Below are 14955 nucleotides of genomic sequence, written 5' to 3'. Positions count from 1 at the left end.
CTGGCAGGTGGAGAGGATGGGGCAGACCTCCCCCTGCAGTGGCCAGACCATCAATGGAGCTGATGAAATCTGATTTCATGTTTTAGTGCTTTTAGCTTCCTGGACAAAGGGACGCGGGTGGTGCTGTGGGTTAAACCACAGAGCCCAGGGCTTGCCGATCGGAAGGTCGGCGGTTCGAATCCCTGCGACAGGGTGAGCTCCCGTTGCTCGGTCCCTGCTCCTGCCAACCTAGCAGTTCGAAAGCATGTCAAGTGCAAGTAGATAAATAGGTACCACTCCGGCGGGAAGGTAAACGGCGTTTCCGAGTGCTGCTCTGGTTCGCCAGAAGCGGCTTAGTCATGCTGGCCACATGACCCGGAAGCTGTATGCCGGCTCCCTCAGCCAATAAAGCGAGATGAGCGTCGCAACCCCAGAGTCGGTCACGACTAGACCTAATGGTCAGGGGTCCCTTTAGCTTTAGCTTCCTGGATAAGTAATGCTTACAATAATGCTTGCAGTGGCTGTAATGGCTGTACATACAATGGCTTCTTTCCTTTTCTTCCTCGTAGGAATGTGAAGAGACGTCGGAGTTTGCTCTGGATGGCCTTAAGCAAGTGATGGCTGTGAAGAGCCGAGTGGTGCTGCCTTACTTGGTGCCAAAGGTATGTGTGTGAACACTCCCCCCTGCCCCACCCTTTATGGAACCTTTGAAAGTGAGTCCCTCTCAGCTCAGTTCCTTGATAAGCAGGTGCAATAGCACAGTTGGATAGAGCGTGGTGCTAATAATCCCAGCACTGCAAGTTTGGTCTCCAAATGGAACAGCTGCCTATTCTTCATTGCAGGAGGTTGCACTAGATCAGGCTTCCTCAACCTCGGCCCTCCAGATCTTTTTTGGCCTACAACTCCCATGATCCCTAGCTAGCAGGGCCAGTGGTCAGGGATGATGGGAATTGTAGTCTCAAAACACGTGTAGGGCCGAGTGTGAGGAAGCCTGCACTAGATGAACCTCAGGGTCCGTTCCAACTCTTTGATTCTATAACCAAAAATATCTTAAGACTTTTCAAACACTTACATGAAAATCTCAAGGATTTCGAAAACACGTTTCCATCAGGAATGAGGAATGTCTGACTGGCTCTTGGAACTCTCCTCCGTCCACACCCCTCACCAGCTTTGAAAGGGAACTAGACTTCATTCAGAGAGGATAAAGCTGCCAGCAACTGCCAGTTGTGATGGCAGCGTTGCTGCCCCCAGAATCGGAGGCAGTATGCTGGGGAACATGGCTGGGGAAATGCTAGCGTGCTCAGGTCCTGCTCATCGGCTTCCTGTATGGGAAACAGGTTGCTAGACTAGACAGGCCGTTGGTCTGATCCAGCAAGGCTCTTCTTGCAGCATTCAGCGAGGTTGTGGCCAAGCGGGAATTTTTTATATATATTTATATTAATTTTCAACATATCATTTTCAACAGTAATCAGACCTGTTTTAACATCTTATACAATTCTTTTGACTTCCATCAATCTCATCTGAAAATTTTCCAATCTAATCACTAAATACACATTTCCCACTTTTTCAATTACGTTTAGCTTATAACTAATATCACTGTTCTTTCTCTAATTTGCAATGCTTCATACATTTCTCCTTACACAGCTTCTTGTAGTCCTACCAGCGTAATTTGTTGGTTACAGTTGCTCTTCAATTAGTTTGTATATTTCTTCCAATCTTCTGTAAATCTCTGGTCCGGCAGGTTTCGAATCCTTCCTGTCATTTTATCTCATTCTGCATAGTCCATTAATTTTGTTTGCCATTCTTCTTTCATCGGAATCTCTTCTTGCTTCCATTTCTGGGCTAACAATACTCTTGCCGCTGTTGTTGCGGGCCAAGCGGGAATTTTAATCTGAGTCTCGCGTGCCGTATGCCAACACTCCACCCGCCATGGCACCGTGGTTCTGAGTGTGCACACTCAAGAGCAAGCCTATTGGTTGGTTGATGTGCAAAAGCACCCTTGGGAATTTGGGGTCACAGAACAGTGTCTGGGGTCAGTGTCCAGGCTGTAGGTCAGACACAGATGGGGGAACCTGTAGCCTTCCCATTGTTGTCGGACTCCATCTCCCATCAGCCCCAGCCAGGGAGGGTGGGAGTTGTAGTCCAACAACATCTGGAGGGCTGCAGGGTACCCCACCCCTGTTACAGGTCAGTAGTTTAAAATATTCTTCTTATTTCTAATTTCTTGTTTCCCTTAGCTTATTTCTCCTCCTGTAAACACCAGAGTCCTGGCCTTCCTCTCATCTGTAGCTGGCGACGCTCTCACCCGGCACCTTGGCGTGATCTTGCCTGCCATGATGTCGGCGCTAAAGGGGAAGCTTGGGACTAACGAAGAGCAGCAGGTAAGAATGTTTTTGGAGAGGAAGATGAGCTGAATCTATTCATTTTCTCCAATGTGCTCAAGGTGGCGTACATGGTTCACACCTCCTCCTTTAATCCCCACAACAACCCTGTGAGGTAGGTTAGGCCAAGAGGCGGTTACTTGTCCAAGTCACACCCAGCAAGCTCTGTGGCCGAGTGGGGATTTGATCCCTTGGTCTCTCCCAGGTCCTAGTCTAACCACTACTCCATGCTGGATCCTCAGCTAGAGTCTGGCACTGATAGGAATTATGTTAGTTTCTGTTTCTCACTGAGCAGCTGTGTGGAGTCACAGGACTCTGTTTACATTCCTGGGATTCCATACTATTGGAGTTTCACAGGAAAGGAGACGGGATGTGATGTTAGTGGTTTCCTGTTTCCTTTGTTCCTTTGTTCAGTTGCTCTCTGCTTTCATAGAGAGAGGATGTCTTTTCTGTTCTGCGTAGTTTAGAAATAAAACTCTTTAAAATGTAGCTCATACTGTCTCATCCTTCCCTGTGCTGGGAGGACGTGCCTTGGAGCCTCATCAAAGGCTCGAGGTCGTTAAACACATTGGGAGGCGATTCCGAAGAAAAGCCTTATCAGCTCGGTCGAACGGAGTTCCGACAAATTCTAGTCCAAAGCAGCAGTAGTGCACTGGGTTGGTGAAGGATGTTGGCAGTGATGTTGCAAGTAGAAGGTGGCACAGGAACAGAGAAGCTGGGGAGGGACAGAGAAGACGGCCAGTCATTGAGCTGCCAGTCGGTCATTGCCAGCGATAGAAGATTTGTATCATTTTGGTGACATCATCACCATTACCATTGAATTTATCAATTGCTTTCTAAACCGCTGTCTCAAGGTGATTTACATATAAGATGGCTAGAAACCATCAAGACACCAAAACAACCCATACATTTAAAATAAGGCTAAAACCCAACAAGGGGACACTTGTGGCAAGGACCCATTCATTCAGCTGGGAAAACCTGTCGGAACAAAAATGTCTCCAGTTTCTGGAAAGTGCAGGTAGTGGATGCCTGTCGTGTCTTGCCAGGAACGGAACAAGGATGGACACACTAAAAGTCCTGCTCCAAGTTACTCCAGAGGAGGCTTCTGAGATCTTTGGGACGTGGTCTGTTGGAGTTTCTCCCATAGGGTATATAAGACTCAGGTGGTCTCTCAAGTAACCAGTCCTTATATTTTTAGCGCTAGCACCTTGAACTTGGCCCCGTTGTAGATTGGCAGCGAATCAAAGCAAGCAGTTATGTCCCAGCAGGAGTCTGGCCCCACAAGCAACATAGCCACTGTATTCTGCAGCAGCTGCAGCCCCACAGAAAGCGAATTGTAGTAATCCAACCCTAAACATGTCGCTCCACCACCACTGCCTTTTGGTCTTCATATGTCCATTGAACTGTGTGACTAAATCCCACCTTTAAGAGGGCTCACTAAATGGGGGAAAGAGGTTATTTCCTTTAGGCTTTGGACATCAAGGTGAAGGGTTCTCCGGCACGCCATCTTGGGAAGGACTCGTTCCCAGGATAAAGTTGCGGCCAAAAACCAACAGGACACCCGTTGCTACTTTTTCCCAGGAGATGTCAAACTGCCAGGTGGTCATCCTGTCGGTGGAGGACGAGGCCGGGCAGAGGATTATAATCGAGGACCTGCTGGAGGCGACACGCAGCCCCGAGGTGGGGATGAGGCAGGCAGCCGCCGTCATCCTCAACATCTACTGCTCCAAGACGAAGGCCGACTACACGGCCCACCTGCGGAGCCTGGTCTCGGGCCTGATCCGGCTCTTCAACGACACAAACACCGTGGTTCTGAACGAAAGCTGGGATGCTCTCAATGCCATCACCAAGGTAGGAGCCAGTTGCTTCTGAGAGGAGGATGATGCTGTGATTGGTTCAGGGTCATTAAAATTGAATTCGATAAATTAAAATTGAATTGATTAGATAGAGTTTGGTTAGACGCTCGGAAGAGGTGATCTCCGATCAATCAGTTGGTGGATTTTTACCGTATGGCGTTTAAGGCAACAGTGTTGTACAGTGGTACCTCTGGTTACGTACTTAATACGTTCTGGAGGTCAGTTCTTAACCTGAAACTGTTCTTAACCTGAAGCACCACTTTAGCTAATGGGGCCTCCCACCACCGCCACACGATTTCTGTTCTCATCCTGAAGCAAAGTTCTTAACCCAAGGTACTGTTTCTGGGTTAGCGGAGTCTGTAACCTGAAGCATATGTAACCCGAGGTACCACTGTAATGCTATTACACAAAGCAGCAGTATCAACAAGAAAGTTGATTGCATTCCCAAGGGGAAAGGTTTGCACCTTGCACCCTCTTGAGGGTGTGGGCAACATCTGAATGTTGTCGGGGAGGAAGTTCTGTAATCGGGGATGCAGGGAAGGGAGCCACCACCAGGAAGGCCCTGTCTCACATCATCACCCGCCCAGCAGAAGCAAAAGTTGGAAAAACAAGCAGGACATCCCCAGCAGATCTTAGTGCCTGTTCTAGCTCCGCTGTTGGCTGGTAGCTGTGATGGATATGCTTTGCCTCCACAATTGAAGGCAGCAGTGCTTCTGAAGACCAGTTGCTGGAAACTGCAGGTGGGGGGTGTCCTGCTTTTGGGTTTCCCACAGGCATCTGGTTGGCCACAGTGAGAACAGGATGCTGGACTAGATGGACCATTGGCCTGATCCAGCAGCAAGGCTCTTCTTACGTTCTTACGCTGGAAGCAGTACACCCCTGAAATACCAGGTCTTCCTTGTGAGCTTCCAATTGGGGCATCTGGTTAGCTGCTATGAGAACAGAATGCTGGACTAGATGGGCACTTTTTGTTGTTGTTTAGGGCTGTACAGTGGTACCTCGGGTTAAGAACTTAATTCATTCCGGAGGTCCGTTCTTAACCTGAAACTGTTCTTAACCTGAGGTACCACTTTAGCTAATGGGGCCTCCCACTGCCGCCACACCGCCGGAGCACAATTTCTGTTCTCATCCTGAAGCAAAGTTCTTAACCCGAGGTACTATTTCTGGGTTAGCGGAGTCTGTAACCTGAAGCGTCTGTAACCCGAAGTACCACCGTATCTGCTAATCTTAGTCCTATCTCTGCTTCTTCCCCCAGAAATTAGATGCTGGCAACCAGCTGGCTCTCATAGAGGATCTGCACAGGGATATCCGTCTGGTCGGCAATGATGCTGGTGGAGACCACGTCCCTGGGTTCTGCATTGTGAAAAAGGTAAGAGCTCTGAGCTCTGGTGGGACCCTGAAATGTTACGGTGATCCCTGCTCTGTTTTGGGTTTTTAACCATTGTTCATTTTTCTGTTTTTATTATTGTTAAGGCCGCAAAAATCTCTCGAGAAGAGTGCAAGGCAGGACTGCCACCCTAGGTGTTTTTTTCCTCCTTCTGGCCGTGAGAGGGAGAGAATTGGGGTGGTGGTGGTCAAGGGCAGTGGTTTTCAACCAGTGTGCTGTGGCACCCTGAATGAGGGTCAGGGGTGCCACAGGCAACACTGGTCCGTGTCCCTCTTTCCTTCCTTCCCTCCCTCTGATGCCCTCTCGTGTCTCTGCCTCCCAAACACTTGCACAGTTGTGTGTTGCAGCAGCTCTGGCTTCAAGCTCCGCATGTGAATGATGCCTCTGGGGCGGGTCAGGAGGTGCTTCCCAGGCCCTTGTGGGGCAATGTGAGGAGGCACCTCTCTTTGGGGCAGGGGTGGGCAGCTCAGGAACCAGGGATGGCTGTAGCAGCTGCCCGGAGGACTCCCAAGGAGAAGGGAGAAGAGGCTGAAGGAACGATACAATACGATATCTTTATTGTCATTGTCCCATACAGAACAATGAAATTGAAAAATCTACATAAGACATTCAAAAACCCCTAAAAACTCTGAAACCCCATTTAAAAATACAATATACTATAGAGACTCCTTATACTGCGTTTAGAACCAGAATTGCATTTGGGTAGAAACTGTTTCTCAGGCGGCTAGTCCTGGTCTTTGTAACCCTATACATTCTTCCAGAAGGCAGAAGCTGAAAGAGATAATTTCCGAGGTGTGTACTATCCTGCACTATCTCTGCAGCTTTCTTATGGCACCTGATAGCATAGATTTGATCTATGCACCCAATTATTCTCTCTGCAGTCTTTACAACCCTGGACAGCATTGTTTTTTCCACAAGGGAGAGTGTTCAAAAAAGGGTGAGGGGCTGCCAGCTCTGCAGGCAAGGGGTGACAGAACTGGGATCCTGAGCCCCACAGGGGTGCTGCAGAAAGAATGGAGTTGGTTAAGGGAGCCGTGGAATCAAAAAAGGTTGAAAACCTCTGGTCAAGGGACTTCCTTGAAAAGGCAGGCAGGATGATTAGTTGATTGACATCTTTCAACCCAAGGGCTGCATGCCCAGTGATGAGTGGGTGGAGCCAGAGGCAAAAGCGGGCAGAGAAATGGGTGCAGATTGTACCATTGTTTGGGAAGCTAGTCTTACCCCACACTCACATGCCCCTCTCTGTCCTCCATCCAGGCAAGAAAGAGACATGGTCAGAATTCAGGGACACTTTCCAGCCAGGCAAAAAACACTCGAGGGTGCAGAGCAGGGTCATTGAGGGGTGAGGCCTGGGAAAGAGGGCGTGGCTAGGGAGGGTGCAGGTCTAGGGGAGAGCCCTGAAAGCCAGCCAGAGGAGCCTGGAGAGCCACATTTGGCCCACACACCTGGATGAGAGACACCACTGGAACCGCAAAAGAAAACCCCTCTCTGGTCAAGAGAAGGCAAAGCAAACAGAGAGAAGTGAATATGGCTGCCTTAGGAGCAGATCGAGGTCTCCCTTTCTCTGCTTGCTTTCCCCCACTAGCTGAGCAGAGCATAAAGGGACTACTACTACTACTTCTTCTTCTTCGTCGTCGTCTTCTTCTTCTTCTTCTTCTTCTTCTTCTTCTTCTTCTTCTTCTTCTTCTTCTTCTTCTCCCTCTTTATTTTCAACTTTCTTGGGCACATGAAACTAACCACAATTACCTTGAATTTCTGCTTAACCCTCAAGAAAGAAGGGCATTTTCGCTGGCCAGGTTTAATTCAAATCCATCAAACCTCCTTTGGGGAAGGTTCTCAGGCAGGGTGGAAGGAGAAAGAACTTGCCCATGTGAAGACCACCAGGCAGAAACCCTTACACACGTTTCTTAATTGCAAACTATGTGCTGATCTCATCAGCAATTTCTAGATCAACTCTGTATCCCCAAATGGAAACCAGAGTTGGAGGTCATACATTTTCTGTTACTGGGGAATGATCACCGAGTTAGTGGCTAAAGATCTCTATTTGGTTTTTTGTTGTCGAAATACACTGCAGACGTCTGATCTCCCTGGAGACCTAGAGATGTGACGATAGACTGCTCTGCCTCCTTTCTTTTAGCAAATGTTTTGTGCCAGTGGGGAAGTGGTAATCCTGTATTGATTTGTTTTGGATGTTTGTATGGGATGCCAATAAAAGGTTTGATGATGATGATATTATTATTATATGGATATCGCCCTATACCTGTGGGTCTCAGGACAGTTACACAATATAAAACACAAAACTCTTACGACTTCCCTCTTCATTTATTTCCCCACTTGTCTTGTCCCCCCCCCCTTTTACACAGGGCGTGACGTCCATCCTTCCTGTGCTTCGGGAGGGAGTCCTGACGGGCAGCTCGGAGCAGAAGGAGGAGGCGGCCAAGGCGCTGGGGCTTGTGATCAAACTGACCTCAGCTGAAGCCCTGAAGCCCTCTGTCGTGAGCATTACGGGGCCGCTCATCCGTATCTTGGGAGACCGGTTCAGCTGGAACGTCAAGGTGGCTCTTCTTGAGACACTAAGCCTTCTGCTGGCGAAGGTAAGTGGCAAACGCTTTGGGCGGTCGCTGTGCGCTGAGAAACTTTTTGAGAACGGTATTATCAGAATGAGATCCTCTGCATTGAAGGTTAGGAGCCCTGCTTAGAAGCTGTGTGCTTCTTTCCTCCAGCTTTCCTACTCACAGTAGACCTCTAGTGCCGAAACCTTGAGGAGCAGCCCCAGTAAGATCAGCCTGGCAAACAAGCCAACAGAAATCACAAGATTGCTGTCCCACAACAGACCCCCATGTTAGTGATTTGTAGCCTGAAAGAGAGGCCTTTACTCAAATTGCTTTGAGTGATTTTTGCAAAACAAAATAGGGTGTAAAAGTATAAAGAAAAGTTGGAAAAAGGAAATGAGAAAGAAACAGTTTACCAAATATGACATTAGACCCACGTTGAGGACGAAGGAAGTCAATTAGAAAAGAATAAGAACTGAAATAGGGATATACGTTTATTATTTGTTTTGTATCTGTTTTTTTAAAAAAAGTGTTCGTTGTGTGTGTTTGTGTTGTAATAGTAAGCTAATAAAAAGCATATACATAAATGTAATAAATGTAGGGGTTACTCGTGCGCAAGTTGGTGCCACTCCTGGCTAGTTTGCCTTGTTAAACCTTTTCTGTCTGGACAGCCCTACACTTCGTGGCTGTTCAGTCGCTGGCAGAATCCGTCAGTCGGCGTTTCTTAAACCTTTTCCAGCATAAAAGTTGTTTGACTCCAAGTCTCCTCCTACTCTCCCTGCGCGGAAGTCTTCTGCGCAGGGAGGGCGTGGGTAGCGGAGGACCCGTGCTCTCCTCGCTGATCTCCGGCGAGGAGTCCTAGAGCCCCCTCGCTGATTCCCCCATGGGGCCCCCCCTTTATCCCTGGTGTTACGCTGATTTCCTTCCACAGCTGGTGAGCCGCCTCTCCCCCTGCTGGGCCCTTCTCCAGCATCGTTTGAGAGCCTCGCCTCCGCCTCTGACTCCGATGTCAGTTCCCTGACAATAAAAAAGAGACATTTAGTTTTTTAAAATCACATTTCCTGGCCTAGTCACCTCTAAGAGATGCTTACTTGCCAAAGGCGACTAGAAGAAAGTATCTGTTCTCCCTTTTTGCTGGGCTGGCTCAGTCGGGAGAGCATGAGACTCTTAATTTCAGGGCCACGAGTCTGAGCCTCGGAACTTGCCCTTTAAAGCAATCCCGTGGGTGCGCTCAGAAATTCCAGGAAGAACCCACTATGTTTAAAATAGTCCACAAGGCTCTTCTTTGTGCTTCGTTCTTTTGCGTTGGCTTTGAATCAGAAACCAGAGAATTGATGGGCTGCCATGTTTTCTTGGAAGTGGGGGTCACGCTTTTTTGCCGTCGGCTCTGCTGATGTACTTTCTCCAACGTTACAGGTGGGCATTGCTCTGAAGCCGTTCTTGCCCCAGCTGCAAACCACCTTCACGAAGGCGCTGCAAGACCCCAACCGCATTGTCCGCCTGAAGGCCGCCGATGCCCTGGGGAAGCTGATTGCCATGCATGCCAAAGTCGACCCACTGTTCACCGAGCTGCTGAACGGCATCCGAACCAGCGAAGATTCTGGCATCAGGCAAGCGAGATTCTGGGGGGCTGAAGTGTCGGGGGTCCAAAAGCCACGCGGAGTGGTTGCTTCCTGTCTCTTGGCTCGGGGCAGGAGGGGTATCCTGTGACGAGGGACTTCTCCCAGGCAGGATTTCCAAGGCTTAGGCTTGACTTGAAGGAAGTGGTTGTCCCTGACCGGCTGGCAGACCTAACGTTTCTTCCTGCTTTCCAGGGACACGATGCTGCAGGCCTTGCGGTTCGTCACTCAGAGCGCTGGTGCTAAAGTTGACGCTGCTGTTAGGAAGAACATCACCACGGTGCTCCTGGGCATGTTGGGACACGACGAGGTATTTTTAATTACTGGATATACTCGAGTATAAGCTGACCCGAATATAAGCCGAGGCACCTAATTCTAGCACAAAAAACTGGGAAAACTTACGGCTCGAGTACAGTGGTACCTTGGGTTAAGAACTTAATTTGTTCTGGAGGTCCGTTCTTAACCTGAAACTGTTCTTAACCTGAGGTACCACTTTAGCTAATGGGGCCTCCTGCTGCCGCCTGATTTCTGTTCTCATCCTGAAGCAAAGTTCTTAACCCGAGGTACTATTTCTGGGTTAGCAGAGTCTGTAACCTGAAGCGTATGTAAGCCAAGGTACCACTGTATAAGCTGGTTTACCACACCACAAACCTGGTGGTGGCAGCAGTGGTGGAGGAAGAACAAGCAGCCCAAAAGGGCTGCTTTCGGGCTGCTCGTTCCTCCACTGCTGCCGCCGCCAGCGGCAAAGGTGGTGGAGGAGGAAAGAGCAGCCTGAAAGGACCCTCACTTGAGTATAAGCCGAGGGGGGCTTTGCAGCATTAAAAACGTGCTGAAAAAGTCAGCCTATACCCCAGTATACGGTAGTTTGATTTTTGCGGAAGCTGATCTGCCCTATATTGTGAGAAGGCTCATAGCTCAGCGACGGCCTAAAGGGACGCTGCCTCCAGCCTTGGAGAGCCACAGCTGGTTGTAGTCACAGATGGGCCAAGGGCCTCTGGGCAGCTTTGTGCGTTCTTGTGCAAAAAAAATATTACCACCTTTTTCTCTTCCCGTTCTTCCAAGGAGCTCAGGGCCACATATACAGCACTTGATAGGATTTGGTCTTGACTGAAGTCGAGCTTAGCAATGAATCTCCACTTAGAGCAGCACCCTGAATGTGATCACGTGGAGACTTTGCATTTAGGAAAACGGGGACATTTATTAAAGGAAATACTTAGTTGATAGAACTAGGCTATTTTCATCTAACTAAGGTGGGGGGTGCAAAGAGCCCTGCTTGTTCTTCTATCTCTGTAGGGGGAGGGAGGGAGGAAAGATGTCTCATCCCCCAAGGGTGGGAAGGCAGAAGTGAGAACAGCAGCCCTAAGGGTACACCAGTCCAGCATCAGACCTGCACAGGATAGGAAGGTTGGAGAGTCTTCTCTCAATCTTCTTTACCTCCACCTTAATACAAGATGAGTTTGTTTCCCAGGACTTTCAACAAGTCCTCTCTTCCCTGTTCCCCCCCCCCCCCCGGGCCTCACTCGATTCATTTTTTTCATTTCTTTCGCAAAATGAACTCACCCCTTAAAATCGAGTGATTAACACGAGAGTGAATGCGGAAGAGCTCTCAAAGGGAGGGGGCGTCTGGTACGAGGGCGACCTCATGCTATTCTTTTGCCAGGCATTAAGTGTATAGGAACAGAACCTACAGAAACCCAAGTGTGTTCCTGCTAGAACCTCTGTTTTGCTGGAAAGCCTCAATGTTACTTGAAATATTTCCTTTTAGGATGCCACCCGTATGGCCTCCGCTGGCTGCCTGGCAGAGCTGTGTGCGTTTCTGTCGGAAGAAGAACTTGGCAGCGTTCTCCAGAATCACCTGCTAGGTATGCTTTGGCAGGGGGTGCAGAATGATTCCCAGGAGCAGAAAAGGTGTCCTCTCAGCTTGTCACCATAGAGTGGTCCAGACCTGGGTGGGGAAACAGTACTGTCTTCTCTGTCCACTAAGGTAAAGGTAAAGGTACCCCTGCCCGTACGGGCCAGTCGTGACCGACTCTGGGGTTGCGCGCCCATCTCGCTTAAGAGGCCGGGGGCCAGCGCTGTCCGGAGACACTTCCGGGTCACGTGGCCAGCGTGACGAAGCTGCTCTGGCGAGCCAGCACCAGCGCCGCACACGGAAACGCCGTTTACCTTCCCGCTATAAAGCGGTACCTATTTATCTACTTGCACTTAAGAGTGCTTTTGAACTGCTAGGTGGGCAGGAGCTGGGACCGAACGACGGGAGCTCACCCCGTCACGGGGATTCGAACCGCCAACCATACGATCGGCAAGTCCTAGGCACTGAGGTTTTACCCGCAGCGCCACCCGCGTCCCTTTCTCTGTCCACTAGGAGGCTGTAAAAATTATTATGATTGTTGTCATTGTGCATGTAATGGAGTGCCCCAGACCTCAGACTGGGTGGCATGCTAGGGGTTCAGTTGGTTGGAGTGCCCTGGTTCAGTTCTTAAGTTACGGATTTTAAATTTACACTGGGAAAGCTTTTTCAGGCCATTGCCCCCTCGGTTGCACAAACACATTCCCAGTGCCCCCTACCCTCCAAAAAAAGCATTGTTCAAAATAGCAGTTCCCGCAACCCACTAAGGAAGATAATAACACCATAAAATTCAAAAGAGTAACAATTAATTGCACATTTATTCAGTATGCAATTAAGACTATTTAGTTAACTTAACAAAATTGACAAACTTGATCACTGATTGATTGAGTTTATATACTGCTCTATACCAGGGGGTCTCAGGGCATTTGACAGAGTAAAATCAAGATATAAGACCACAAAATACCTAATAAAAACAAAAACAACCCAATAGCCCCCCCCAAACCACATTTTAAAAGGGCATAGGATGTAAACCGGATCAACCAAAGGCCTGGTTAAAAAGAAACATTTTTGCCTGGCGCCTAAAGGTGTATAATGAAGGCGCCAGGCAAACTTCCCTGGGGAGAGCATTCCACAGACAGGGAGCCACTGCAGAGAAGGCCCCGTTCTTGTGTTCCACCCTTCAGACCTCTCGAGGAGGAGGCACACGAAGGAGGGTCTTAGAAGATGATCTCAGGATCCAGGTAGGTTCATATGGAAAGAGGTGGTCCTTGAGGTATCGTGGTCCTAACAGCTATTCAAAGTCGGATAGCCATTTACACCTCCTGTGACCCCCCCTGCCTCTTTGTGCCCCCTTCAGTAATCCCAGGTGGCAGTACCACCCAGTTTAGGAACCATTGTTTTAAAATGATTGGCATCCTGAAAATACAGGTGCCATCCAGATTTGCGGGGGAGAGGAAGTGTTGGCCTGATGCCAGGCTCAGAAACTCTCTTCCTTCACTCCTGCAGCGGACGTCTCTGGCATTGACTGGATGGTGCGGCACGGGCGCAGCCTGGCGCTTTCCGTGGCTGTCAGCGTGGCCCCCAGCAGAGTGTGCGCCCCCAAATACAGCAACAGCGTCCATGAAATGATCTTTAGCAATACTACTGCGGACCGGGTAAGCGTCTCCTTCCAGCATGGCTGTCGGGTGTTAGGCCTTAAATCCAGGAGGCCCTGGTCTGAAAGACAAAACGAGTACCGCCTCGAGGTTGTGAGATCCAGTGGCAAGGAGTTCCGAATGTCACTTTCCTCCTGCTTCTTCTCCAGATCCCAATTGCGATCAGTGGCATCAGAGGGATGGGTTTCCTGATGAAGTACCACATAGAAGCCAATGGGGGAAATCTGCCCGCCAAACTCTCCAACCTCTTCATTAAGGTGAGCCCCTTTCTGAATGTATGGACTTTGCTGGTAATCAGAGATCTGCTTTCCAGGAACCAGCCAGATGTGCTTTGGATGAGCACAGGACTGTGGCCTGTCCTTTGCTGGCACCTTCCTTGCTGTGTACAAAGAGCCTGCATGGAAGCCCTAGAGCAGAGTGGTCCGATGCACGGCCTGAGGGCCACATGTAGCCCTTGACGCCTTTTTTATGGCGGACCGCAGCAAAATTTGACACCCCAGCTTTGGGGAAATGGGGGGGGGCTCTAGGACCCTGCCAGAGCCTCATGCCTCCTTCCAAAAGCCTGGCACAGTGCTTAATCCAGCTTTGGGAAGGCAGCATTGAGGGTTGAGGGGGGTGTCAAATTTTGACCTCGCTCCCCACCCCCAGCCTGGCAGAACAAGGCAGTGCGCAGCCCCCAGGTTCCATGTTGAACTACTCTTGCAGCCCACTTGGTATCCTGCCCTAGAGCAAGAGGCTTGAGCGATACCAGCAGGTTCCAGGAACTTTCTTCATTGTGAGATTTAGCGGGGTGATGTATGAGTTTGCTTGGAGCCAGGATGGGGAGTTGGGAGTCCTGGGTGAGGGCCAAGAGGTGCCGAGTGTGTCAGAAGAAGGAAATTGTATCAGGATACAATGAAGTCATTTGTATTATCCCCTAGCTATTGCCCAGGAGAGAGGCCTTCTCAGTGGCTGCTCCCAGACTTGGGAACTCCCTTCCACTGGAGGCTAGGCTGGCCCCTTTTTCGTTTTCCTTTTGCAGGCACACAAACACTTTTTTCTTCTGACAGGCCTGTTGCCGCCACTGACTGTTTTCTGACGGCGGGTGTCCTGTGACTGTAAAGTGTTTTCACTGCTTTTAATTCTGAATTGTAACTTGTAAATATCATTATTCTTTCTAAGGACAACCTGTAGTTGTTTGTGTTGAATTGTTTTGTTAGTAAAAATTAGCTTCTTGTTCGGAACTGAAGTTTGTGTGTGTGTGTTTTCCCTTGCAGTGTCTTCAGAATCCATCCAGCGACATAAAGTTAGTGGCAGAGAAGATGCTCTGGTGGGCCAACAAAAGCCCCCTCCCTCCCTTGGATCCCCAGACCATGAAGCCCATCCTCAAAGCGCTTCTGGACAATACAAAAGACAAGAACACCAGCGTCAGGGCCTACAGCGACCAGGCCATCGTCAACCTCCTGAAGATGCGAGAGGGCGAGGAAGTGCTTCAGGTATTGGCCCATCTTGGAGGAGGAAGTCAGTTTCTCTTCCCCCTCTCCCCTCCCTTCCTCACGCTCTCTACTAATTGGCAGAAGCATCTTCTTCCTAAGTTATAAAAATCTCCCACTCCCGGTTCTGTGCTGGTGGTAACGCCAGCCAAGTCCTTTGTAGTGTGTGGCCTCTGTCCTCTCTGCTCACCCCCTTGATACGGAA

The 14955-nt window shown here is 49.4% G+C and overlaps 1 protein-coding gene across 1 annotated transcript in view; it reads left to right on the top strand.

The window, feature by feature from the left end:
* The window catches only part of GCN1 (GCN1 activator of EIF2AK4), a 63873-nt gene that overhangs the window by 47220 nt on the left and 1698 nt on the right, over positions 1 to 14955 (top strand). Inside the window, exons 47-57 of the mRNA XM_083478394.1 lie at positions 549 to 641; positions 2217 to 2360; positions 3942 to 4211; positions 5472 to 5585; positions 7967 to 8197; positions 9572 to 9765; positions 9970 to 10084; positions 11540 to 11636; positions 13130 to 13278; positions 13428 to 13535; positions 14535 to 14753. Of these exons, the coding sequence (XP_083334520.1) occupies positions 549 to 641; positions 2217 to 2360; positions 3942 to 4211; positions 5472 to 5585; positions 7967 to 8197; positions 9572 to 9765; positions 9970 to 10084; positions 11540 to 11636; positions 13130 to 13278; positions 13428 to 13535; positions 14535 to 14753 (1734 nt within the window). The remainder of the gene's footprint in view (positions 1 to 548; positions 642 to 2216; positions 2361 to 3941; positions 4212 to 5471; positions 5586 to 7966; positions 8198 to 9571; positions 9766 to 9969; positions 10085 to 11539; positions 11637 to 13129; positions 13279 to 13427; positions 13536 to 14534; positions 14754 to 14955) is intronic.

Source organism: Podarcis liolepis, assembly GCF_965112155.1.
Source record: "Podarcis liolepis genome assembly, chromosome: 15".
In the NCBI taxonomy this organism is placed as follows: domain Eukaryota; kingdom Metazoa; phylum Chordata; class Lepidosauria; order Squamata; family Lacertidae; genus Podarcis; species Podarcis liolepis.
This window is presented reverse-complemented; position numbering and strand designations above follow the sequence as displayed.